At 32.6% G+C, this 27889-nt stretch overlaps 5 protein-coding genes across 5 annotated transcripts; 2 read left to right on the top strand and 3 right to left on the bottom strand.

Annotated features, from left to right (window-relative positions):
• Positions 1–1758: 1758 nt before the first annotated feature.
• Positions 1759–6443, bottom strand: LOC130622113 (uncharacterized protein C8orf74-like). The gene is made up of 3 exons (XM_057437516.1): positions 5847–6443; positions 4661–4968; positions 1759–4134 (listed from the first exon to the last, which is right to left on the bottom strand). Exons 1-3 carry the CDS (start codon positions 5965–5967, stop codon positions 3817–3819), a joined length of 747 nt encoding a protein of 248 aa, XP_057293499.1. The 5' UTR covers positions 5968–6443; the 3' UTR covers positions 1759–3816.
• Positions 6444–6581: 138 nt separating this feature from the next.
• LOC130622112 (kynurenine formamidase-like) lies at positions 6582–8501 on the bottom strand. Its single transcript, XM_057437515.1, has one exon. It carries the CDS (start codon positions 8002–8004, stop codon positions 7162–7164), a length of 843 nt encoding a protein of 280 aa, XP_057293498.1. The 5' UTR covers positions 8005–8501; the 3' UTR covers positions 6582–7161.
• A 697-nt stretch (positions 8502–9198) lies between these two features.
• LOC130622106 (phosphatidylinositol-glycan biosynthesis class W protein-like) lies at positions 9199–11852 on the bottom strand. The gene has a single exon (XM_057437510.1). The coding sequence runs from the start codon at positions 11590–11592 to the stop codon at positions 10162–10164; it is 1431 nt and encodes a 476-aa protein (XP_057293493.1). The 5' UTR covers positions 11593–11852; the 3' UTR covers positions 9199–10161.
• A 6204-nt stretch (positions 11853–18056) lies between these two features.
• LOC130622107 (uncharacterized) lies at positions 18057–21250 on the top strand. The gene is made up of 4 exons (XM_057437511.1): positions 18057–18226; positions 19012–19631; positions 19778–20042; positions 20376–21250. The coding sequence occupies exons 1-4, from the start codon at positions 18202–18204 to the stop codon at positions 20807–20809; spliced, it is 1344 nt and encodes a 447-aa protein (XP_057293494.1). The 5' UTR covers positions 18057–18201; the 3' UTR covers positions 20810–21250.
• Positions 21251–22719: 1469 nt separating this feature from the next.
• On the top strand, positions 22720–25267 carry LOC130622108 (uncharacterized). Its single transcript, XM_057437512.1, has 4 exons — positions 22720–22826; positions 22976–23583; positions 24028–24292; positions 24800–25267. Exons 1-4 carry the CDS (start codon positions 22790–22792, stop codon positions 25228–25230), a joined length of 1341 nt encoding a protein of 446 aa, XP_057293495.1. The 5' UTR covers positions 22720–22789; the 3' UTR covers positions 25231–25267.
• The last annotated feature ends 2622 nt before the right edge of the window (positions 25268–27889 follow it).

Raw genomic sequence — 27889 nt, 5'->3', positions numbered from 1 at the left:
GTATGCCGAAATGATAAGTTTTGAACGCAGATTAAACGATTCAATTGGCAAACTGTAAATTAAATACAGATTGCCTGCAGGTGCTGAGAATATCTACGAGCATTTTCGGCATTTTGTCAGTTGCTTATTGGTTTAAAAAGCAACAACTTCTTTCTGATTGGTTGCATAAGAGATTTATGCAACATTCGAATGAATATGCGGCAGATTTTTTAGAAGTTTATTTTTTTTAAATGTTGTTATAATATTTATAACAGCTCCGGTCTTTTTACACATGAATTTACAGGATCAAGAATGGAATACAAAGAATGCATTAAGGCAATATTTCGAGGAAAAAAGCTATGGTTAAAAAAAATAAACTGAAAAAAGTTTAGGGAACTTAACTCTGTTTCCTCTAAGCAAAATCATAGAAATTACACGCTTGGTTAATTGCTTGAAATCATTTGATGCGGAAAATGAAGTTTTTATATATATTTATTTGATGATCATTTTTTGAGAATGATTTTCAGAAGCGAGAAAAAGAGTCTCGTATTTGATCGTCTTTGTTATCATAAACTGTGAAACCATAGGTTTTTACTCATTCAATACGTCAATACGTCACTACACAGTGTCAAAGATATTGAATTTGCGGGAAAAATAAATAGAATAAATTTACATCAGTTGATTATTTCAGATATCGATCGCTGTTTGTTTTATAAGAATCAAGCAAACGTGTAACAAGTACGAGGTTTTCACGAAAGAGTTTTTTAACAAGCTTATTGATTTTGACATATATTAACATATATGCAAATTTCTTTTTCACCTTTTTTTACCTTAAGTTGATTAAATTTCGCGCAGATTAATTATAACGAATTTCACCCATATTCGCGAAAATAATTTTTACCCATATATTCGCGAAATTACTTTTTGCTGAAATTATCTTATTTTCTCGCTAAATTTCCTTTTTCTGGAAATACATGATAGTACCCAGCCTCTACAATATAAGCAAGTTCCATTAAAGGATACTTGATTTCATTGAATAGGACTGAAATCAATTAACATTGCCATAAAACACTAGATTTGTGAAAATAATTCTTCGCAAAAAACCTTAAGGTGGCAGTAACCCTTTTTACTACATCTCCAAATTATGGACCTTTACGCGTACTAAAGTGATTTTGATTTTTTTCTAAATTGCTGAGTCAGTAGAAATTTAAAATTAAAAATGTATAATACATAAGAAAAAAATCGGCTTTTACCAGCTCCGGATAATTATAACCTCGTGTTTTTTAACGAAGTTTTAAAGCAAAATTTGGTTTGACCAAGTTAAAAGGGTGTTTAAAGGTTTTTGGGTAACATCCTATGCTGTATGAGACGCTGTTAAAAGAAATATATCCAGAGTAAAAATTATTTTCGCGAACCTTATCATAGCTGAATGATTTACCCAACATATCTGAAATTTTTAAAGTTAAAGAAAAATGCTTTCAGAAGTTGGAGCTCGCGCAGTGCCGTAATATAAAGATGATCATAAAATTCTACGTTATGCGCCATCTTTGTTGTTATTAACGTTTCTCTTTAATAATTACGTAATTTCTTTCTGTATACTTTTACAAGCGTGCAGCATTAGAAATATGTTCGGCAGAATAATCACAACGATTAAGTTTAAGGAGGGATCCTGGGACACAAAACAAAAATCTCTTCTTTTGTAAACATCTTGGCCTCAATTTTATTGTTCTGAATTAAAGTTGCGTCGAACATTGCATAATTAGGCGACGTCACTAAATGTTCCGCATATAGAATTCATGTCTACAATACAACCAACTAGGACTTTTTTGCAGTGCTCCGTTGGTGTGAAAGTAATTGTTGCTCCATTTTTAATGTTTGCTCGCCATGTATTTACCAACTATTTCATTTCCAATAAAGTTGACAACAGTGCCTTCTTAGGTCGGAAGAGATCAAGAATGATTCTTCAACGTCTCTGTTACGTCTCATTACTTTGCCAAAGTTTGCATTGGTTAATCGCATTGCTTCTGGCAACAAGGTTTGTAATCTTTCAAAAAGTGGAAATCATAATCTTCGTACAGAACTTGATCGCGTCGCACATTTTATAAACCTGGCAGTCACTTTTTAAAAATATGTTTTTTTAAATAAATTTTGAAAAAATCGAAAACTAACTTAAACTCTGTTAAAAAATGCGAAAATCAGTGTACACCATTTGTCAAAATATGCACCACTGGTTACATTAAAGCGATATCTTCTTCCCCCAGGGTGACCACTAATAAAATGAAAATAAAAGTAAGGAGATTAAGGAGAATTAAGGAGACAAATTGACATTTTTTAAGGATATTTTGCTGCGAACGAGAATTTAAAAAAAAAAAAAATAAGGATAATTAAGGGAAAAACCAATTTTAGTTCTTTATCTTTTTGTGTTACATACTATATTCTATGATGAGAAAATTATACATATTATACCAATATACATATAAATTGTGCCCCGAAAGATAGAAAATATAGAATTTCAGGTAATTCAATAGTGTTGAACAATCCACAAACACATTTCCAAAAAAGTTACGATCAGAAAAATTAAGAAACAAGGAGAAATTAAGGAGAATAGCTTAAATTTTTTTAAGTACTTTTGAGTAGACTTTTTTTAAGGTTATTTAAGGAATTTAAGGAGGAGTGGTCACCCTGTCCCTGTAAAATTATTCAAGAGCAACCTCATTCCCGACACACCTGTTACCTCGCCATCACAATATAAAAAAATAAACCACAGGGGCTGTAAAAGTCTTTAATTACCCTTCCTCGAGTGAAAAGTTCGAATTATCCGAAGAATTTAGCCTTAGGGTGACGAAGAATGGGTCGAGTTAAAGAATGTTAGGTTTATCCGAGGTTCGAGTTAACCGTAATTTTTTATAAGAAAGTTGCAACGAAAGTTTAAAGGACTCAAGAACTCAAGAAAATGACTTAAGGGAGTCAAGAAAATGGTTTAAGATAATGATCAAGATAATAAGCTTAACAGAAAATTATTAAGAAACACAAGACAAAAACTGCAGATAAAATACACTTATTGGAAATAAACAGTTAGTTAGTAGTTAATAAACTAGAGGAAGAATCCACTTACGCAATATTTTTTGTTGCGTAAGTCGATGTATTTTATCAATCTTCACAAAGAACATTAGTGCTAAAATTTAAAATAATCAAAATTGCACCCTTTTTAAGGTCAAATGTTATCAAGCCATCACCAGATATTCTTTTGAGCATTTTTGTAACAAAACATTGATTAGTAGCAAATTTGTAGAACATTCCTCCACTTGGGTTAAAATGACAATACGCAGTTTCTGATTTAATATAACACATATTTGGATTATAAACTTGAAAACATATACATATATTTTATATTTACATAAAGGAATAAATTAACATATATTATTTAACTTTATTTACATCAAACATCGTAACTTTTTGATTAAACACCATGTCGTTGTACAAGCTAAAGACACAAGGTTGATAGTACGATAAAATACACTCTAGCCGTCAATGAGTGGCGAATAATATTTGCATCAGAAAAAGAAACACGCAGACAGAAACTACTGTAAATGGAACAAATCGTGACCATTAACTTTTGCGAATCACCAAAAGACCTTTCTTTGTTCAAATCCCTAACCCTAACCTATCCTTGTTCAAAATAGACCTTTCTTTGTTCAATTTTTTTTTTTGTTAAAATTAACTTTTCGAATACAAGTAAAAAAAATACAGAAGTAGGAGTACAAGTACAGAACTTGCGGTGGTTTCCTCTCCTTACTCCTTACAACTATAGATAGTCTACACATGTATAACAAAACTTCAACGGACTTTACGATTCGATGCTGGTGATTTGGATCTACTTATTGAAGCAGTCTTCATCTGCGAACATTTTCCTAAAGCATTATTCGTTAGTTTCTTCTTCTCGTGCTCTAGCATGACCAGGCGCTTACTCCGTTCCAAAGCGCAATCCAGTTCGGCTGCCGTTAAATCGCCGTGTTTTTTAATGATTGAGTTTACAATCTCGGAAATTTCATTGACTGTGACTGTGTCTGAGCAAAGTTCTTCTAATGACTTCATATACGATTCAAGTTCTTTAACAGTTGTTTCAGTGGTGCTGCATAAGGTAGCGTTCAGCATCTGCAATTTATAAAAGGCGTTATATGAGAAGACATCCTCCCACACCTCTTATTGTCTGTAGCAGGAAAGTATTTTAAATTTTAATGTTATAAAAATCATAACATTTTTTTTCGAACTTTTTGTTACGTATACAGGGATCGTTTTTGCGTTAGCTATTTAAGTAATTCCTTTAGCATTAGGGCAAATCTTATGAGACCGGGAAGTTTTTTAGCCATTTTTCAGGATTGATAGTTAGCACTAACAACCGATGCTCCGCAGCTAATGGCTTGAGAAAGCACTATTCTTAGAATACCTGGGTGAGAGCCATTCACACCAGGGCTTTCAAAGATCTAAAAATGCTGACGTCAGCAACAAATAGAACTGTTAAAGATTTGGAATTGAAAAAAATAAGTCAAGACTCGGTTTCTTATACATCACCATACGGATGCGAGAATACAAAGGTTTTTAGAGTTTGTCCACTTTTCCTACGTCCCCCGGTCTATCTTTTAATTAAGCTTTAAACAATAAATTCGATTGGTTCACTAACCTGTTCTTGAGCTAAGAACTTGAAATCTTCCTCCTTGATTTTCTGCTGACGCGTCCATACATCCGCAGGAGTACTTGCTGACAGTGGTGCAATACCACGTGGTGGTACTTCTACGAGAGCTTCGTAAACATGTACTTGCTCGTCGCGTTGGTAACACAAAGCATAAACAAACAGGTGATAGTGTTGTATCACGGTTAAGCAAATGTAATCGATGCTTGATTTTAAAAAGTCCGACTTAAAATGGCCAGAAGCGCACAGTTCGTTCATCTTTGTTCGAAACAAAGCAACAGCTTCATCGATGGAAAGCTCTGTAAAGTTACAAAATACATATAAACAAATTGCTAAGGGAAGTCAAGCTTACCGATTTAGTTATTAAATATTCTGCATAAATTATGACATCACCTAACATAAATTCAATGTCTTCTATTAGCATAATTTATGAAGCAAAAAGAGCTCAACAGAAACGGAATAAAAAAAATATTCCTGAAAATGGCGTTGTTTACTCATATCAGGCCCACATAACGGCGATGTTTTGGATTTTTTTGTCGGTATGCAGGTAAATTTTGTGAGAAAAATTATTAAATCTAGTGGAACTGTTTTGTCCAACCAATTTGTCTAACCCTAACAAATAATTAACCCTGTATGCTTTTGGTGATAATGACGTCATGTATATAAATGAATAGGTGAGTTGTAAATATTAAGAACCGATTGTTCAAAAAAGTTATACGAATTTTATATGAAATTAACTTGATTTCACAGTATTGAAGTTTTACCTCCTCACAGTAGGTAAAACTTCAATACCTCAATGAATCGATGTTTTCGGAAAGATATAGGCGACATTCATATTCACAAAATACGCATGGACCATTTCTGTACTCTTTGTAGCAACTAATGATATATATACTATGTAACAAGAATAAAATACGAAAGCAAGCTCCTACAAAAAAAATCAGTTCGTATGTACCCTGCCGCCACGCAACTTCTCCCCCAATTTGTTCGACTTTGCTCTGATGTACTATATATTATATAGCATCAATGCTACAGAACGGTATAAAAAAATGACATCACACATTGTCAACGGGATGTATTAGTAGGATTTTATGTAAACACTTGCACAAACAATGTATATGACCGAGCAGCGAAACTCTTGTGTGAAAGAATAAAAAATTAAAATAAAAAACCATACCTGCGAACACAGTCTCTTTAAGAAGGTTGAAGAAGAACTTTAAAAATATTTTCATATTGTATTCTGGCAAGCCTTCCTTGTGAAGAAAATGAAAACAGTCCAACAGTGCATCTTCTAACATCGAATGAGATGTCAATTCTGATGAGATGTCTTTGTCTTTAAAGGGTGTGACATCATCATGGAGTGTATCGGCAATAAAGTCCAATTGGTGCTGTCTATTACTACATTTTATTGGTTGTTGTTACAATTATATAATTTTTTTTTTGTTTTTTCTTTCCTATTCATTTAAAGTTAGTTTACATAGTCACAAAGTGCAAAACAAATTGACTAAATTACACCAAACAAAACTCCAAGGAAGATACCTTGAAAGCCTACACAAACGGATGCATTGTGAATTTACTTATTAATTATTCTTATCCAAATATTTTTTACAGGATATAGGATATAGCCACTTCAGTGTTGGAAACACTGTTATCAACTTGGGTCATGTATTCTCAACTTATACATTAGGTATACACGGACATTGTCTACCTAATTTTCCTCACATGGCATGGGTTGACCCATAGTTGTTGCTAAGGCACATGCTAAATATGCCGGGGCTGTGGACTGAACCATGGACCTTGTGATTACGAGGTCCGTGGTTCGGTCACGCGCCTTTTAAAGCTGCTAATGGTTCCTCGTTTATATAATTGTGGAAATGATATTTAACTGTTAGGATTATAAAAAACGACACTATTGGAATAAAGCGTTTTTATTTAAGAAAAATACAAAAAAACACAACATAAGCATACACACTGCATAACAACGTTTAATATTATTAAACGATGTAAGAGTTCTTTATATCTCTTTAACGCAAAAAACACCCAGTAAATATATAGTAGCAAAAAAAATCTCAAAACTCTCCTTTACCTTCCTAAAATAAGCACCCACCCTCCAACAAGTGCTAATGCTGTAATTCAGAACAAAAAACACCTTAGAAAAAAAGAGTGTCCAGATGCTATAGATTGACGCATTTTTTTTTGTTTTATATAAACCGCACTGCTATAATTGTATTGAAATTTATGGTACACGCCCGCTTATTCGAACAAGCAATGGATCAAAAAATAAGTTTGAATATACAAATGCTTTAATTGAGCAGCAAAATACAGGTGTTTCATAAAGTGAGGGAATAAAACAATTTATTTGAAATAGTAGATGTTTTAATTGAAGGCATTCGAATTAGCGGATAAGTACTGCATAACATTTAGTTTATCTTTCACCAGTTTTACAATTAGTTAGAAATATATTCCTCCAAAACTCTGATCAAATTACAAAGCTATTTTTTGACCAAAATTTTGGCGGCCTTTAAAATTTCTTTTGTTAGCATAGCGTTTTCGTCATACATACTAAGAATGATGCTAAAATGATCTTCATTGTCGACAGTATAAAACCCAGACAAAGTTTCACTGCTCTGCTTTTGAGAGAAAACTTTTGATTGTCTATAAAATTCTGGAGAATCATTCTCTCCAATACAAACAAAGATAATGTTAACACCCTTTATTGGCTTCATCAAGTTTAAACAAGCTGCACTTTCTTTACTAAGACGCAGAGTATCATTAATACTTGTATTAATTAAGGGAAGCAAATCATACACACCACTAACTAAAAATAAAGCATCCACAGAAACATTACCTCTGTCTGCAACTGCAACTGATGCATGTGCACCTGCTGAATGACCAAGTAAAATAAGTTTTGTGCTCTTGAATTTATCCTTAATCACTATTAGAGCGGTTTCAATTTGCTCGATAATTTGTGGAATTGTTACCTCTGGTGTTAGGTCATATCCAATAACAACGAAAGCAAATCCGTTACATACAAACTGTTTAGCTGCAAATGAATACAAACTTTTATCGCCTTCTTGCCAATACCCACCATGGATATAAACAATTATAGAATCTTTTGGTTTTTCATTTTTATTTTCATCAGGATAAAAAATATCAATCCTTTGTCTTTTTGATGTGCCATAACTGATGTCCAACTCAGAAGTAATATTTCTACGAGTTTTTTCGCTTCGTTTTGTTGCAACATCTATAAAATTCTGTATGACTTCCTCCCTTGTTGCATATCGTTTAGACCAAAAGCTTGGGTTATATTGTTTTTCATACCAATCATTTGACATTTTAAATGACAAACAATCAACTTGATAATTACTACAAGTGTTACTGAAGTACGAACATTATTATTACAATCACATATCTAAAAAAACTAACAAAAAGAAAAACACTTTCATCATTAGCTGAAATGTCTCACGTATAATTTGTCGTAAATAAAAAGGCAAGAATCATGAAAATATGAAACATTTCTGTCGCATTGTTTTTCCTTAACAATAAATAAATTGACCTAAAACGTGTAAAATATAAATCACATGAAAAAATAAAACCATGTCTTTCGTTGGGTATTACAAGATCTCCATTATAATTATTTAAAAATCCTTAGAGGATAAACAATACAGTTCTGTTACAAAAATTAATGATATCAATATGTGTCCTCCTTGATGTTATGTAACGCTTCCAGTAAACACACCACACAACAACCTAATAAGTTGATACTAGTAGCTTGTAACAGAAACAAGTCGCAAGAAATGCTTAAGTTTTTCCAAAGAAATTCAACATTTATAGACAGCAATACAAAATTTTGACTGAAATAAGGAACAAATTTTTATGTCACACAAAGTTTCAATCATTTTGTTGGTGCGTATTAGTGTCTTGCAGGAAGAAATATTAATATTAAAAATGAAACAACAAATTCCTCCCTGAAATGTCAATTAAAAAAACTTTTTAAAATTTATTGTCCTTCTCATCACAAAATAATGTTGTTAGTTCTGTTTTAAAAGCTGCAAATTTATCATTTTAAACGAAATAGAAAACAACAATAGTGTTAATTGCCTATGACTTTTTACATAATTTATAACAAAACAAGTAAACATTGTCTGTGGTTTTAAATCTGTCACAAAAATATAAAATAGCAGACAATACAGTTTCCACTTAATCAAATCACTCTATTTTATCACATGATTTGTCCAAGCCAATTAACAAAGGAAAACGCTGAATTTTTATGAAATACAAACAAAGTTTTTAGGGGATACTTTATAAGCTCTTTTATCGACAATTGTTTATCTAGTACAGACAGACAAAACACATTTACAGTACTAGTATATATGAATATTTGGTAAAAACAGTAAAAGATTCCATTTACAAAAATTTGTGTTCTTTTTGTCACAAAACAATTTCTGGTCAATTTCATTAAAACGATTCGAATATTAGACAATTAAAAATTTTTTATACAAACTGGATAACAATAACAACAACATTAATGAAGTTAAGCATTTACATTTCTTGTGGTATAAAAAACCCATAACAGTATATTAGCATACAATACAATTCCCAGCGAACTCATTTAAAATGAAAATAAAAGTTTTATAAAATACAGAATATAGTTTTAGGGGATGTTTTATAGAATGTTTTAAAGGCAATTTAAAAAATATAATCGACTTTGCCTGTTACAGATAAACCAGACACAGTTAATGCTTAAATGTCCAGGCTATACCTTCACAATAAATGAGTGTCCACATATACTTTTATTCGAAACGTGTGACTTGAAAACAATAAAAACTGTAGCTACTAACCAACCTTACTCAATCTGATAATGAATACTGTTCAGTTATTTTCCTTATACTCTAGCTAAAAGTGTTTGTACATAACTTATTTCACTTCAGTACCTCAATTCAATAGGTGGGAAATTTGTCATAATGATTCATTATAAATTAAGAATTATTAGAAGAACGTCCAACATGTTTAGAACATATGCTCCTTCCAAATAATTGCCTGGTCTGAATAAATGCCAAAAGTCAAAATTCTTTTTTTAAATATCTGGGCGTTTCAACATGTCATTTACAGTATTTTTTCTCGCACATAACAATGGCTTTGAAGGGCCTTACAAGAAGACCACATGTTAACAATGACACAATTTTCTTCTTAAAATGCACATCTGAATACAAACATTTTCATTAAATCTTACCTCCTGCAACAAAACAAGTTTGCTCTTTAACATGTACAAGGTTGTCTATGAATCTTTTTATTTTTTAAAAAAAATCTTGATCAGTTCTCAATAATGATTTTTGCTAATTATGCTAATTAATGCTTGACATCATGTATTAGAAAGAATGAGGTGCTGTTTTAATGGCTTATCAATGTACGTGGTAATGTATATTTATAATTCACCTATTCGGTTTGATATTTTGAACATATTTCCTAGGATGTAAGCTTTAATAAACTCTTTATGACAGTTGAAAAATAAATATTATCCAAATTACTAAATTTAATCCTAATAAATAAAAAAGATTGATAATTACTGCCATGAGATTAGAGCAGTTTATAGTATCAAACATGAAATTTACAATGCCAGTAAGAACATTGCACAATATGAAATATAATAAAAGATTACGATTTATCGCTCTGCATAGAACTGATAAACTAGAATAAAATATATTCGATTTGTTATTGTTTTTCTTTTCGTTAAATCTATCCAAGAGTTCACAAAACAAATCAATCAGCATGAATCCAATGAGAAGAAAACAATTACAAGCCACTTGCACCAAGAAGTACGATAAATTTGCCATTTGTCGAGATATTGGGGAAACAAAGTATAAGCTTGCATTTAGTACTACCAACATTGAAAGAAACCACAAAAATAACCAAAATATTTTATTGACCAAAGGTAACTTGGCCTTGAAGATTTGTCTACCAAAAAACAATCCACAGAAATATAAACTCAAATAACCGATGCAAGAAAACAATCCTTCACGGTTTGCATCAATAAAGGATGCTCTGGACTTATCACCTTGTAACCCATCTTGTATAACATCAGTTAATCCAAATCTTGATAAACAGATTTGATATAATGTTACTATGATTACCGATAAAGACAAATAACCCAGCTGCTTCTGATACCATGGCAGTAAATATAATATAAATGTAGCCAGTGGCTTGATTAAAGCTAAAGTAAAAAAAAAGTTCCAGTGAACGCCATACTCATTCACATGCTCTTGGTAATTACTTCCTTTTATGAATAAAACACGCATTGCTCCACAACAAACCAATATCAAAGAATTCTTCAAATTTTTTGTAACATCGGAAAATGGTAAAGCACAATTTAATCTAACACGGGCCTGTGTGGATGTTAGTGCATTGCTAAATATGTATGAACCCACAGCCATGTCCATAACACCGACTCCATACACCTCTGCTTTTGCAAATCTTCGAGGAAATATGTTAAAATCAACCGCCAGTACACATATAGCAGTGCAAATATGCATCAACGCTTTATAATTGGTCAGATACATGTTTTCTACTGGGTTGATATGGTGACATAGATAAATAAACTGTTTGAAAGACATCTTATTTCTGATATGGCTATGCAGTGCAATTGTATTAAGAAAAAGCAAAGCTAAGTTTAATTGCAACACATAGTCAGATAATAAAGTCACAGAAAAAAATCCTGTAAAAACTATCAGGAAATTCTCTATTAGAAACAGAAGGCAGTCTTTATACCATCTTCCACTTCGAGACAATCCAAACTTGCATTTTATTAAAGCGTATAACATGCAACTTAGCACTGGAGTTGCAGCAACTTGAAATACTTCTGGTATTGTTGTGCCAAATGTATTTGAAACAAAGGCAGTCTTTTCTTTAGATATTTTCTCATCCATTATTCTAAATATACAATAGCAACATATGTAAATATTTGATATTTTTCCAGAGATGACAGTCAAAAATTCTTACCACCACACGCTTATCAATTAGGGGAGAGTCATCGCCCTTGCTAAGGCAAAGACTCACCCAATTCTGAGAAATAAGTAACAAGCTGAGCCATTTATTGCTACCCTAATTCCACAAAATGTTTGTCTTGCTGAGCAATATCAATTCATCTCACATGGAAATCGATGTTATCTTTCTTATTATTTGCAATAAAAAATAACCAAAATAGTTGAAAAATATAAAATATATAAAAAAGATTTTGTAATAAAATATGCGTTTAAAAACTTATTCTATTTCTTAAGGTTGCTGGCCCAGTATATATAAATATTGTAACCTTGGGTGAGTGATTTATTGCTCAGGCATTATTTTTTTATTAATAGGCTTGTACCACTAACTATAGTATTGTGTAAACGACACATAACTAACCCACTGATCTATCAGATTAAGAAGACATTTTTAAATCATGGTCACAGAGCATATTCAACAGGGTTCAAATTAGCAGTTCGCAATTCGAATCGAAATACCATTTTCGCAAATCACTTTGCGAAGAGAATGATAAAATTGCAAATCTATTATTTTGAAGTGGCAATAGAAATGCTTTTTTAGAACGCATTTTAAAAGTTTAAGAACGAAGAGCGGCAATAAAAGTACTTTTTTAGATAGCATTTTAAAAACTTAAGAGCGAAGAACGGCGATAGAAAGATGGTAATCTAAGATCTAAGATCTAAGATGTTCCCAGGCCACATCTAGATGATAGTTTACTTTGTTACAGAGTACAGAAATTTTTCCGATCCGACTTTACTTTTCTAATTCGAACCCTGTCTATTGTCAGGTCTCAAAGATCTAAATTACCAATTTCAGGATCTCTGACTTTATTAAAGACGATCTTGTTGTCTTAGTCAGAGATATTTAGATGTTTTAAAAAGATTTTGTATCCAATTTAGAGAATGTCACCACAAATGAATTACACAAAAATCTAAAGCCTTTAGAAAGAGATACTAAAACTGTAAAATCAAGACTTAATATTATAAACTTAAGCACCTTATATTGTCTTAGAAGAGCACAGAATAAAGTTTTAAGAGTATAAGAGTAAAGAGTATCTATCACTCAGACAATTTCAACTAATCAATTTAAATAAATTGGCAAGTCAAGCTCTCTTTTTTTGTAGACTCACTGTTTTATTCTGATATTTATAAACACCATTTGAAGAAAAAGAGAGTTTGGTAAACCCTCAGTGGCAATCAGAAATGTAAAATAGTTAACTCTATTAGCAGTGGCAATAAATCTAAAACTTTGTATAAAAAGAATGCAAACAGATTTCGGGTAAAAAATAATTTGATGGCGTCATTACGATCAGAATTAACATCACACATGCCTAAAATAGGCCACTGTTTCAATTTTTCAATAACTTTCAATTTTTTCAAGCATTACTGACAAAACAACCTTAATTCTTGGTGGACTTTTTTACTGAATATATATAAAAAGCTGATTTTATATATAAAAAAGAAAATTTTAATGACATCATTGGGATAAATGTAAGAAAAAATAATATATCTAATACAACTTCCAACACTCATACATCTATGTCACCACATTTTAAAATTTATAAAAAAATTACCCCTTTCCGAAAAATGTAAGTTTTTGCGTATAGGTTATTACCCCGTCTTGATGATTTTTCTGAGTGTATAAAAATGGTGGTTGTAAAAGTCAATGAAAATAACAAATAATCATTTGAATGCTTAAATTGTAGCATTTAAACAAGTGTTGTTTTTATACTTTATATATATAATTTAGACCACTAATAAACATCTTAATTTGTTCTATGCAAAAGCTTTGTTTACATTTTTTTGGCAGACAAATAGTTTTTTAGCCAATCAGATCTTCTAAAAATAATTATTAGCCAATTGAATTGCCTTATTTTGCCTGCCAAAAATTAAAAGCAAAAAAATTATCAAGATAGCAATTCATCTAAATAAAATCTTATTTGCATTTTACTAAAACGTTTGAAACCGTTAAATTAGCTATCATTACGCAAACAGTACTTTAAAGGTGCGTCATCACCCTTTTTAAAAAAAAATAACATATGCATTTTTTTACTTATTTCAAAGTTCAGACAGAGTTATGACTTTCCTGAAAATATGAGGATATAAAACTTACTAGAAATGGAAATAATGGTACTTTAACATCTTAAATTTATTGCTGTTTTTTTCTAACCGCCATATTTAACGATCTTGTTGATCTCTTATTCCCATCTAATAAACGGACCGTCGCAACTGTAGGTAAACAAACAGCCTTAGCTTTAACCCTATTAAACCCGGGCTTTTCAGGTCTGCTGTAGCACCGGGGGATGGGGGTTGGGGGCATAAAGTTCCTGCGGCCACATTTTTATAAATTACTCATGAACTACAAATCATTTTGCCATAAAACTTGGCACACTCAACACAATAGGAATACAATTGACTTTTAATTTGGGTGTAATGACGTCATTGCAACCTGTTGTGACGTCATCAAAGACAAAGGGTACATGATTTTTTTATTATTAATGAAAAATGTTGTAGTTTAGAGTATGCTATGTTTTGAAAGTAGACAACAGGGAATTCCATGAGACGCGTGCGATCGCACGCGCACGCGCCCACACACGTGCAACAGCTATTCAGGCGTGCGATTCATCGCACGCGTTAATTACGCTCTTTACTCTCGTAAAATAAAAAAAATTAACGAAGGAATTATAAAAGTTGATTTTCTACAGCGTAGTTAATGTCGCCGTTTAAGGCTATGCTTTAAGCATTTAACTATTAAAAACTGTATTCCAAAAATCAATCGTTTTACATCCACAGCTTCAACTGTATCATTAAAAACAGTTAATAACCACTTGTAGTTAAATTAAATTTTTTTAAAAACGTTAATTAAACGCCGTGTTTTTTTCCCGTGTTTAAATTAAATGTGTTTTTTTCTGCCTGTGTGAAATTAAATGTATGTTGAACATTTTAATTTAAAATTCCTAACTGTATAAAAGAACATAACATACTTGTTTTACTTTTAAAAATCTAAAGAACAACTTTAAATTTAAAAACAACTTTAAACTATTCCAAACAAACCGTCTCCCAAAATCTAACAAACAAAACTTGAAACCTCAATAAATAAAAAATGACTCCCATTTTTACCATTTTTATAGATAATAGATAACCCACGGAGAAAATATAACCCTGGGAACAAGGTTGGGGATAAATAGCACTACAAACAAAATGGCAGACCATTGCAGTAAGTGCAACGTGTGGCACGTGTCAGCGTCTCTTCGTCCACTGTTTAAATTTAATTATATGTTATTTACCTATTATAAATTACTTCCTACAACGAACTAAGGTGTTTTGTTAATATATTTAGCACTTTTACACCACTTAACACTCACGGGACTGATAAGAGTGAAATAAACCAGGAAAAAAATCGAAAAAACGCACGCGCAAATTTTCTAAAATAGATTTACGCGTGCGATGTGTAGCACGCGTGTTGTTTTCTTCGTGGAATTCCCTGGACAAGTATGTAAAATATACACAAAAATATTATAATTATGAAAGAAGTCTAATTGTTAAATATATGTTAGGAGAAAATAAAATTTGATCACAATAAAAAAATTTTTTTTTTCCAATTCAAAACATCAAATTCTTCTTTTCTTTTAAAAGTAAGTATATTTCCCAAAATGAAGAATTAATCACAATAGGAATAAGATTGACTTTTAATTTGAGTGTTATGACGTCATTACCACCTGTAGTGACATCATCAAAGATAAAGGGTAAAATATCAATTTTGGTCCGTAAATTATATTATCTGGTCTGTAAAATACATCTGGTCCTCATTTTATCGTACACGTGTGATTCCTTTCAAATGTTTACCAACTGAATAGTTTTTGACTAAAGACTCAGCATAGAAGGAGATAACAAAAAAGTATTTTTGGCTTGTTTTTTCTTTGTAAAACATGGCATCAAAAAATAGAAGGAATATCCTGAGGTTCTATTGGAAAGGCGCAGAAGAAAAAAATAATTTTATCTCTGTTCTATTCGCCATTGTTTTTGGAGAGCAGAGACAAAACAAAACAAACAGAGAGAAGAAACTAAAACATTGCCTTGTGGTTAATAAGTATGATAATAAATGTTTATCACGCTCTGTCTTTTTTTATTAGCATGAATGGAATTATTGCGTATATTATAAGTAAAAAAACCCAACGGGAAGAATGCACATTGGGATAGCTGAAGATAGTTGAAGCATTATGAAGATAATTAAATTTAGAGCATAAAAAGGGAAGTTCTGAAAATTTAGGTATTCTAATTGTCTAGATCTGATAATGTCTCCATAAGGAAACGAGTAACTGTTTGAACAAAGGAAAATAATCAAAAAGTAGAGCGAGGCAAAGCTATCTTCAGAAACAACAACAAGAAGAGGTGGTTGTTCCAAAGAAGTCTGATTTCAGTAAGTTAAAACGTTTAAATATTAAAGAATAACACAGAAACTTTGATTGATTTATCTGATTTATCATGTTTGGAACTTAGTTGATACATTTATAAAAGCATTACGATAAAAACAAAGCTACAGATGCCCTCCCTCATTATTATTTTTTCTGTAATGGCACAAATATAGCAACCATGTGATCGATTTTGCAGTGCGTTTATTATCGCATGATTCATGCAATGAAATGTAATGGCGGGTCTGTAGGCGAAGAGAAATTGGGGTGAGTTTGCATTTCTATGAAACATTTGAACATGTTCTAGCTGTCAGTTTTCAATAAATTTTTCAGGATAATGTTTTCTCATGTTTATATCTTTTAATTTTTACAATAAAATAGGCACCTCAAAAAAAATTGCCTACAGAGGGTGATTAATGCGCCTTTAAAAACTTTTCTTTTCGTCTTATTGTTTTTTCAAATTGACTAAATTCTCGGATCCAGAATAATATTATCAAATTTTAAAAAAGAAAACAAAGAACTTTTGGGGAAAATGAGTGGCATAGCTATAGTTGGAACGGTCAGCAAAAATTATCTAAGATAGGAAATTTGGAATACCAAAAGATTATTAGAACAGGATTTATTGTAATTTAGAGTTTTCAAACTTTATAAGAGTTTAATATGAAACATTTTCACTGCAGTTGATTTGCGTGATCATTTATTTCCTCCTTTCATAAACATCAAAAGTCTCACTGAAACACAGAGTCAGTTGTATTTAGTGAACTTTTAACTTGAAATTTGCATGTTTCAATATATTTTGGTGGTGAATTCAAATATGTTGTCTATTTTTGTTGAAAATGATAAGAAAATGTAAAGCATGTTAACCCGGATCAGAGAATGCAGCTTGTTTTTCTCGATTTAGGAGTAGAGAGTGAGTGTTTACATGTTTATAGCTAGCTAGCTAACATCTGTCGCACCTGGAAAAAGTCTGTAGAGCGAATGTAATTTTTGAAAATAGAAAACTAACAGCAAAACAGTAGGGAAATCAGTATGAGAAGTGTCAAAGCTTTTTTTTATCGTTACATCGTCCTACCACCTCTACTACTACCATCTTGAATGCTCATGGCTTCGCAATTTCGTGTTTTGTTTTCACAACAACACACTGATTTATTCGCGGGGTCTTTTTGATGAGCACTCGAACTTCACACATTACTGTGTTCCGTTGATTAAAGATACGGCATGACAAAATTCTGAAGGGGTAAACAAGTCGTTCCAAAAGACCCAAGACAAAAACTATCCTTCCTTGTCACCCTGTTCCCCAAAAATATTTTTCGTCGTCTTTTCTCATATCAAAAAGACAAATAAAACCTGGGGACGAGGGTGCCTGTTCCCCGGAATTCTTGCCTTTTTGATACGAGGTGTCTTCTCTCTTATCAAAAAGGCGAAAATTCTTGGGAACGAGGGTGGTTGCTCCAAGATCTTGGAATTCTTCGTGACGAGTTTACCATTCATGAAAAATTAATACCCGTGAAATGAAGATAATTCGTCCAAATTACGAGTTTGTGTCATGTGAATACACGATGTGAATAAGAGAAGAATGTAAAGGCGAAAAAAAAATAAAATACCTTTTTCTCAATAACGTATTTAAATTTTCCAAAAATGGTTTAAAAAAATCAAGTTGGTATTCCCATCAAATATATTATTTGACAAGAATATTCGCAAAGACTTAGAGAGCCTCGATTCCTTGCAAGCCTCATTTATATGCCACTTTAAAATGGTTGCAAGGCAGAATTTCTTTGTGGTATAACGAGATGTTTTTTTTTTCTCGAGAATATGTTAATCTCTTATGAGCAAATGTTGAAGCAATGTTGAGCTGAAAAAAACAAAATACCCAGTTGACAAACATAAAAATTTATTCTCTTAAAATAAACAATGCACAGATAGATAGCTCTAGTTAGCATGCCAAAACATGATTTTTTCTTATTGTCCCCTTGACAACACACTTACGATGTTATTTAATAAGCAAACACTGCAAGTCTTCAAAGAATATGTTCGACCACAACATGAAATGAGCAAAAGCAAGTAAAACGAAAGCTTAGAATAAAAAATTGATGAAATTTGCAATATGGACATCAAGACAGTCATAATTAGTAAGTTTCTTATAAACATCACAATATAGCATTATTGATAGACAATTCTTGTTGATGTTGTTTTAAAGAAGCACAAAAAAATTTCAGAAAGCAGTGTTATAACTAAGAACGCCCTAGGTGATTAAAAAATCTAATGACGGAAAGAATATTTAGCACGGGGTATTATTACGTACAAGTTTTACAATCACAGGCAGATAAATAGCATATTTTGTAGTAGTCAATATATGACGACAAAACCTCAGGTGAATTAACTAGCTATTTTTTTCGAATTGTTAGCTAATCCTGTCGATATTTATTACATTGTGGAATACAAGAAAACTAGGTCTCCAGGCGCCTAATCTTATAATAGGTGTTTATCATTTGTTAGAAATTTAATCCAGAATAAATTCGAAATCATGTATCGTCAAAATAAATATGCTGAAATGTTTGTCATTCTTTCATACGCTATGTTTAGTTGGTAAATCAACAAACCGACCATGCCCCCAAGGCTTTTTTGAAAAGGACCTTGAGAAGAGGTTGTAGGTAAAACCGCCATATTTTCTACACAATGTTTTAAAATTGACAACATATATTATTAATCAACTTTGTTACGCGAAATATCTTATTGCAGTGGGAGCACTAAAATCTTATTTAAAAAATCTGATTCCTATTAAAGATGTCGGACCTCTATTGGTAATGCACTATCTCTCGAATCCAGGACACATGTTTTTTAAAAAAAACTTTTTGACTAATTTAATTTATCAACATCAAACAGCGCAAATTACTATCTCCTTGTCTCTTTACAGGTTTTAGCGTTATTTGCTTAGCATCCTGCTTCAAATGCCCTGTTTGGAAGAAATATGGCCAGGAACCGCCAAAACTATGCATACAGCCCAGCGACCCTCAGGATAGACCTCCTGCCGATATGGAAAGTTGGTTTACGGAAAACATATTCAATGATCTTTTCCCGAAATCTAATTTAGGTTGGGGACCAACATATTGTAGACCGTACAACTACAAAGCATTTATTATAGCTGCAAGATATTTTCCAAGATTTGCTACTGAATATGTGGAGGTGGATCCTGAAGGAGCAGACTTGAAGACGAATTACACAAAGGACGAAACAAATAAACGTGACCTATCAGCTTTCTTTGCGCATGCTATACAAGAAACTGGTGAAAACGATGTACATATCTATGAGAAACTGCCTATCAAGGAAGAAGCCGATGCCTGCTTTTATAGAGGAGGCTTTTTTAATTGGTTTGAAGGTGGACCAGTATCACCTTTAGTTAAAAATAAAGGCTGGGATCCATCTGATGGGGTATATTGTACATTCAGTGGACGCTATTGTGATGAAGGTACAGATAATAAATATTTCTACCCGTGTGCGAATAACACCGAAGAAGAAGATGAAACTTGGTATAAGGTGGGTTTAATATTCTTAAAACGCTGAAGTATGTTGTTTGTCTCTTTAGGTTCTTTTAAGGGGAAGGGATCGCGCTGCCATTATAATTTTGTTATTCATCCGGGATGTCTTGTATTCCGTCAAAATATATTTTCTCTTTTTTCCAGGGATGTTACTTCGGTCGTGGAGCAATTCAATTGTCATATAATTTTAACTACGGCTTATTTCAACGTTGGCTAATTGAACAAAAGGTTACCCATGATGGAGAGCCTATTAATATTCTCCAACATCCAAACCTAGTAGTCACAAAAACAGATCCTCCACTTGCCATAATGGCGTCTTTATGGTTTTACATGTTTCCGCAAAGTCCAAAACCAGCCATGCATGACATTGTTATTGGTAATTGGGTTTCACCAGATCCAGATTATGCTGGTAAGTTTTACTTGACAACAAAAGTAACGCAAAAACACCTCTGTTTTTGTTTTTTAAAACATTAACTTTTATCCTATCTGCGATAGAGCATTTCACGCAGAAGCTGAACAACTTTCATTATACTCGATAATTTTTTAAACAATTTTTGCTCTATTTACCCAGATTGTATATTACTTTCCGTTACATTTGGACTGATTCTTATTAAATTTCTTGTTTAAAGGTTACCGGTAAAATTGCTTTAGCATCCTGTCGTAGGCCAGAACGAGCGTGGAAAAGATCACATGGCGCAATATTTTTTTTATTTGTAACTGCTGAGAATATATATATATTTAGGTGGTGTGTTTGGTCCAACTTCATTAGTCATTAACAACGAATGCAACGGTGAAGATCCTAGCTACCCTGGCGGTGGTGGGGAAAATAGACGCATCAAGGCTTTTAGGTGGTTTACTAATTACTTCAAAGTCCCATTCTGCTTTGGAGAAAAGAAGACTTTGTCCTGTAAAACGTTCAACGGTGGGTCAAAGAACTTCGCCTTTCCAGACGGTCGTAAAGTCTTTAATTCTTGGGATGCAGATTGGAAGACATCATGGGATCCAAGTCAACCGTGCTCGTGCAGAATGGAAACGTATCAGGATTATGTCCAAGCTTTTGATCCAAATATCATGCCGAAAAAATATGCTGCAGAAAATGAAATGAATAAATTATGGTGCGAGAAATTGTATCAAGAAGGATGGAGAAATCAGGGCTGCTCTAAATACAAACCATGACTATAGGGTTTAAATTTGCAAAAAATAATAAGCTTTTTCTCGGTTAGTGTAGATAATTTCGCGGGTCAAAAAAAATGTATTTCGTGGAAACGTTTGTAAATGTTGTCCTTTCTTACGATATTCGTCCATTTTATACTGAGATAATGATTTAACGAATCATTATTGATGATTTTCGCGCGGTATTAATTTTCGCGAATGGCACATTACAGATTATTTCGCAAAAATCTGCGATAAGCGCAAATATTAATACTCGTAAAAATGAGTACCAGTAAGATGGTATCATATTTTGGAGGGATAAATTATTGCGGGGGAAAATTTATTGTATTTTTTTTTAATATTGTTAATGATAGATATTTTGTAAATTATACTAGTCAAATTTATTTTCGTTTCTCTTTTGATATGGTTTTGGACGATGTTATAATCATAATCATTTTCTTTGCATGATATGAATTCATTCAACGTAGTCCCTTCTAAGCTGAGATAACTCTGCATGTGCTCCGATTTATCAGAAGACGTCTGGACAATTCCTTTTCCTCCTTGTTAATTACGAAAATTATTAATAAAATGTCATAATCGCGTAATTGGTTGAAAGGTGGTAAAAGAGATGACCTGGGAAAGCGTTTTATAGGTGTGTACGTGAGGAGCAAACACTTATATTTAACCCACCCTGTCGTACTTCAAGGTTAGCAAAAGAGTCAGTATTAACAGATAAGTAGCTACTTGCTACATTGGTTTGTAGCTGAATATTTGCTAGTCCCATTAAGAGACAGAGATCCATGAAACAAGGTTATGTAAAAAGATAAGGTCGATAAAAAAATATATATTTTGGCACAAAGTTGTACGAAGATAGGAAGTAGGCATGTTTCTATGTATGATGATAGAAACAATGATAGTTAACAAATCGTATTTACAAAACAACGTTTTTATATTTAGAGGACACAATGCAATAATTTATTTATTAACTTTCCTATTTAAGCAATGATTTAAGCAAGTTTAAGCAAAATTGGGTTGCCCAATGAAATTCAAAAACTTCAATTTCGAGAGTTTCTCATAAGACATTTTTATATATTTTATATAATTTTCTTACATTTGATATAATCACCCTGTTTGTTGTTTCGCTCTCCAAAATAACAAACAATTTGTGTTTCGTCAGGACGTTCTCAGTAATGGTACATGTCGTGATTCTATTTTTCGGAAGATCTTCGCTGTCTGATATTGTTGAATCAAAAATGAAATTTTTCGACCAATAAGTCAACAATTTATGTAAAGTAGTTCAAACTTTGATGAAAATAATATTGTTGATACAAATTTACAATCAGTTTTAAGCAACTGGGCAAATCTAAAAATGTTCACCTATGCATACTGACACGTTGAAGGGGGTTAAGATTTTTAAGAATCAATCTTAGAAAAGTAACATTTGTTGCTTTGATAAAAAAGAAGAATTTATAGTTAACTTCACCTTATAATACGAGCTAAGTCAATCTCAGTCTTGAACTTTTGGAAACTTTCACCATAGCAGGATCCCCTAAAAAATTCCTAAGAAAAAAGTTTTGTTTTGTCTTAGAGTTTGAAATGCGCCACAGAGGCAAATAATAACCTAGGAAGTGTTTTTTTTAAAAAAAAAAACATTTATAGCTTGATGTACACATCACTAATTGGACAAAAAAAGAGTTAAGCTCGACCCCAGCACCTTTTATCGTAGCGGCGAAAAGGTGCTAGAAGTATCAGAAAGCGCAGCGCCGTTGAGAGGCAAATAGTCCTGGGGACGAGGTTGAAAAAAAAGCAAACGGTGGTAGAAATAACTTACGACAACCTGTGCAAACATTATGTATTAATAAAATGGGAAAATTGGACATATTATACATAAAACATATTTGTTTTTATATATATTTAAATTTCTTTCCTACCCCCCTGCAGCTGTATTTCAACTTTGACTATTTATAAGAACGCTCATAAATGAAAGTCTGTATTCTCTTGTGAATGCAAGCAGACATGAGGAACCTTACAGCGATTTTAGGTGAGTGATGTTATGATGCAGTAACTAATTTGTACCAATTTTTGCGTGTATTCGTAGCGATATAAACTATTATAGATATATATATATTATATATTATTAAATAATTTCGTTTCTACCTAGTCGGAGTGTTAAGTTTCCATTCTTTACAGGTTTGTGTTTGGTTGGAGCCATCGTAGCATTCAAATGCCCAGATTGGCAAAAATATGGAAAGCCACCTCCTACGTCTTGCAAAAAACCAACAGATCCTCAAAATCGACCTAAATCAAAAATAGAAAGCTGGTTTACTGAACAAATTTTCAATGATTTGTTCCCTAAGGCAAATATTGGTCATGGCCCTTCTGATTGCCGTCCATACAATTACAAAGCTTTCGCCATTGCTGCTCGATATTTTCCAAAATTCGGAACAGAGCATGTTACTACGGATCCTGAAGGAAATAGACTGCTAACAAGATATACGTCTCAAGAAACATTCAAAAGAGATCTTGCAGCTTTCTTTTCACATGCTGTGCAAGAAACTGGTGAAAATAACGGACATTTGTACAAAACGTTGCCAAAACAACAAGCAGAAGATTGTTTTTACAGAGGTGGATTTTTCAACTGGTTTGAAGGTGGTCCATCTTCACCTTTTGTTATGAATAAAGGATTAGATCCTTCAGATGGCGTTGGATGCGTTGCAGCTGCAAGATATTGTGATCAAGGATCAAATAACAATTGGTGGTATCCATGTAGTACAGAAAAAGTAGGAGCGTGGCATAAGGTTAGTCTCCTTTTGTTGCATTTTAACTAAATAATACCTTATTCTGTTCAAACTCTGTGCTAAAGTTGCACGAAATCTTTCTCATAGTCTAAAATTTGATGACCGAAACAGGGCGAATTAGTTGATATAGTTACATATATAGCCTATGAGTAAGTTATGAATCCAAAAATGGTAATGCTAAGGATAATGAGTTCTTGCAGTTCTGGCATTTTTTACCTGCACTGGGAGTAGATTTCTCTATGAAAGGTCTAATTAAAACTCAAAATATTTAACTTTTAGGTGTGAATGACTATTCTTATTCACAACTTTATTCTTATATTTTTTATTCACAACTTATTTCTCACTACATGTTCTGTCAAGCAATGTTGTGAAGTTTAGGACTGTCAATCACAAAGATTCGGGCACTTTCACCTTTTTTTCTTAGTTAATTATTTTTTCTAATAGGGTTGTTATTACGGCCGAGGAGCTATCCAGATCTCTTACAATTACAACTATGGCTTATTCCAACGTTGGTTGAAGGAACAAGGTATCACTGATAAAGGAAAGCCAATTGATGTTTTAAAAAATCCAAATCTGATCATGACCAAGACAGATCCGCCGCTCAGTGTAATGGCGTCAATGTGGTTCTACATGACTCCGCAAAGTCCTAAACCTTCCATGCATGACATTGTCATTGGAAACTGGGTATCACCTGATCCTGATTACAGAGGTTGGTTGGATGGTGTTGGTTTATTTTTTTATTTTGCAGTTTTGTTTAAAGTACACGTTTTTTTTGTTTTCTGTTTTATAAGAAATTAACCTAAGGGCCTAGTAATCAGGTTTCTATATTATTCAATGGCTACAGTCCCCAACGGCCCTTATGCAGTGTTAAAAGAATTAAGGGTAAACTATCAAAAATACATATTAAGTTAAGAGGCCATCTTTTCAAGTTAAAATTTGTGGGTATCTGGCAAACAATTAATGAAAAAATTACGTCATTTACGTTAAATTGTGTATGGGAGCATGCCATATTGAAGCAGAAACAATAAACTGGACTAGCAAAAGTTTTTTAAAATTTTAGACCTCCTAGTACTCGGTTTTTTAAAGACAGGTTTCTTATAACAATTTTTTTTAAAAGCGCATGCCTGCTTCTAAGTTTTTATAGAGATCAAAATTCTAACTGACTTTAGCAATTTGTATCTAAGTTTATGTCATGTTTTGATAATTTTCTTTCCAGGCGGAGTCTTTGGTCCAACATCATTGGTGATTAACAACGAATGTGGTGGCGAGGATAAATCTGAACCAGGTGGTGCTGGAGAGAGTAGAAGAATAAAAGCTTTCAGATGGTTCACAAAGTACTTCGGTGTTCCTTTCAACTCAGGCGACGCTAAAACGTTATCCTGCAAGAAATTCAATGGTGGTTCCAGAAAATTCAAATTTCCCAATGGTAGAAAAGTTGCAAATTCTTGGGACGCCAACTGGAGGACTTCATGGGATCCAAGCAAGCCATGTGAATGTGCCATGCAAACGTATCAAGGCTACATACCAGCTTACGACCCAGCAATCATGCCTCATTTTGCAGAAGAGAACGCAAAAAACAAAAAATGGTGCGAAGATATGTATCGAGCAGGTTGGAATAAACAAGGGTGTGCTGCATACAAACCATAATTTAAATTTTACTTAAAAAAATAACAACTAAACTATACTTATGTATTATTCTATTCCTTTCAACATGTCGATAAAAGCGCTAAAGCGGCAAGATCTACATGCGCGCGGATGTCAGAAAAAATACAAGATGCCGTGGGGACGAGGTTGTGCTTTTGTTTTGGTTTTAATGCTTTGCTAGTTGCTTAAGGCTTCTGATATATAGAATCTGCTAGAAATTACACTTTTAGTATCTTCAGTTTGGCACCTACTCTTAAATTAAAACTTAGCCTAAAAAACTATGTATCTGTCATGCCAATTTCCTCAGAACTTTAATTATCTGAAATCTACTTGTCTGTGAATTAAAATTAAAATAGTTCGTGGGACGGCACCGAAACGATTCTTTTATGTTTTAGGGACCAGAGCGAAACAACAAAAAGAAACTTGAATATATATGTAAGACTTCAAATTTACTGTATCGATGCAATAGTGGATATAGAACTTAAATCGCGTAAATGTAACATAAATTTAGGGTTCTAATTCAAAATAAAAGTCTACGTCCAATGAGACGTCATCTCATACTGTAAAGTACAGATGAAACATTTTGCAAACAGTGCAACCTTAAAAAGAACACAAAAACACAAATCTAACTTAAAAATCTATAGTTAAGCAACGAAGAAAAATTTTCATATTAAAAATGCTCTAAACGACTAAAGCGGTTCCTGTTTTACTAGCCAAGCACCCTCGCCCCTCGCTCTTCGTGGCTTCGATCTATGTGCTTATAATTTAGATACTTTTGTTTTATTTAATATATTTATAATGTTATTTTATTCTTACTAAAGCATCCAAGACTTACCACAAAACAAAAATAAATCGAATCTAACCCTTCATAAATTAAAAAGACTGTTGGTTTCATATATGTCCATTTCATTTAAATGTTCCCGCTTTTAATAAATGACACAAAACAAAGTGGACAAATAACATTTATCTTAAAATAAACAAACCTTAAAAGGCTTAAAATCAGCGACGAAAACGATAGCGAATATAATTTTTATTTTACTTTTTGGACAAAAAAACAAGAAAATGTATTTTGACGAAGTAACTTGGCAAAATGTAAATAAATAACAAAATAGAATAATAGATTATCCCTAAAGTGGCTTTTTTTTAAACAGATCAAAAAACAACTTAATAAAATAAACCTAAATATAAACAATTTAGTTTTTTGGGTTAATTTCTAAAGATGACATCTTTCCTCCAAGATCACATAAATTTCGGCTGCATTACAAAAAAATGATCGCATTGTTTTGGTGTAATAAAAAAAGCTTTGCTAAGAATTATTAAAACTGCAACATTTAAAAAAATTATTTCTTTTCAAAAATTATACACAACACCCACCCTCGTCTCCAGGTTTATTTTGTATTTTTGATATAAGAGAAGACTATCAAGAATTCAGAAAACCCTGGGGACGAGGGTGCCACAACACCAGTCAAAGCCACTAGCGCTTTACCCAAGGGCAGACGTCGATGCAAAAAACTCAAGAATCACTGGGGATAAGGTTGACAAAAAGGTTGACAAAAACTGGCAATGTGTCTATGTTATTACACGTATTCTGTCTGTCTGTGTGCGATAAGAAAGTCGTGCTACAGAAACACGAAATAGCAAATTCGATATATTATAACCCACTTGGTTGTTGCATTTTACAGGCAGGCGAACCCGTGGAATTCCTTCACTGTCTGACGACTAGTATGTCGTATATAGAGCGGTAATTCTTTGGTGTGACTTACCGAACTTGGGAAAAAAGTAGAGAAAATTAATTGCTGCGAAATTTTCTTTAAAAGGACATTTGTCAATATACCTTAAATCCTCTTAAAAAAGGCCGGGGTGTTTAATTTTTTGTTATCAGAACTGAAATTTCAGTTTTGTACTTATACACGATTTTAGTTTACAAATGTTCTCTAAATAATATCTTCTGCATCTTTAACCAAAAGGTTAAAGTAAAAAAATTATAGGAAGTTTCAACCCTTTGTTTAATCACTCAACTAACTTGAGCAATAATAACTTGAAGACTTGTCAATAACTTGTTTTTACCCGTAAAAATGACATCTGGCAATACTTTTCCCGCGATTTTTACAGTTAGGCGTTTATTAAATGTTTTGGTATTCATGGAAGCGTTTAAAAGAAGGGTAGAGGATTGACGGTAAATGTGCAGGAACGATATTTTTGTTTGTTTTTTTACTTACTAAGTACCATACATCCGTTACAATTTGATCAACGCTAAAATATTGCGCACAATTTACTAAACGATTTATATATTTATACCGCGGTACACCTTAGGTAAGCCGAATCTCTACTGGACAATATTCGCGACGATTTTGTGACGAAAAGTAGAAACCAATAAAACTTTTTGTCATTACGAAAATCGCGAGTAATGATGATGATCGTCGTAAATATCGTCCTGTGGAGACTCGCCTTTAAAATCTCAAGTACCAATGCTGACATAACTAAAAAATTTAAAAATTATTCACACTGTGATAAACAATTTAGACTGCATTTATTTCCAGACCTTTGAGGGGTCACTGTCCCTGGAGTTAAGGTCAGTAAAATATATCACATGCTTCGAGGGTCTTATTATCGTGCATGGCGTTAGTTTAAATCAGTAATCTCTCTATAATACACTTAAAAA

The sequence above is a fragment of the Hydractinia symbiolongicarpus genome, chromosome 12, assembly GCF_029227915.1.
Source record: "Hydractinia symbiolongicarpus strain clone_291-10 chromosome 12, HSymV2.1, whole genome shotgun sequence".
NCBI lineage: Eukaryota > Metazoa > Cnidaria > Hydrozoa > Anthoathecata > Hydractiniidae > Hydractinia > Hydractinia symbiolongicarpus.
The sequence above is the reverse complement of the archived record's forward strand: the minus strand, read 5'-3'. Positions and strand labels throughout refer to the sequence as shown.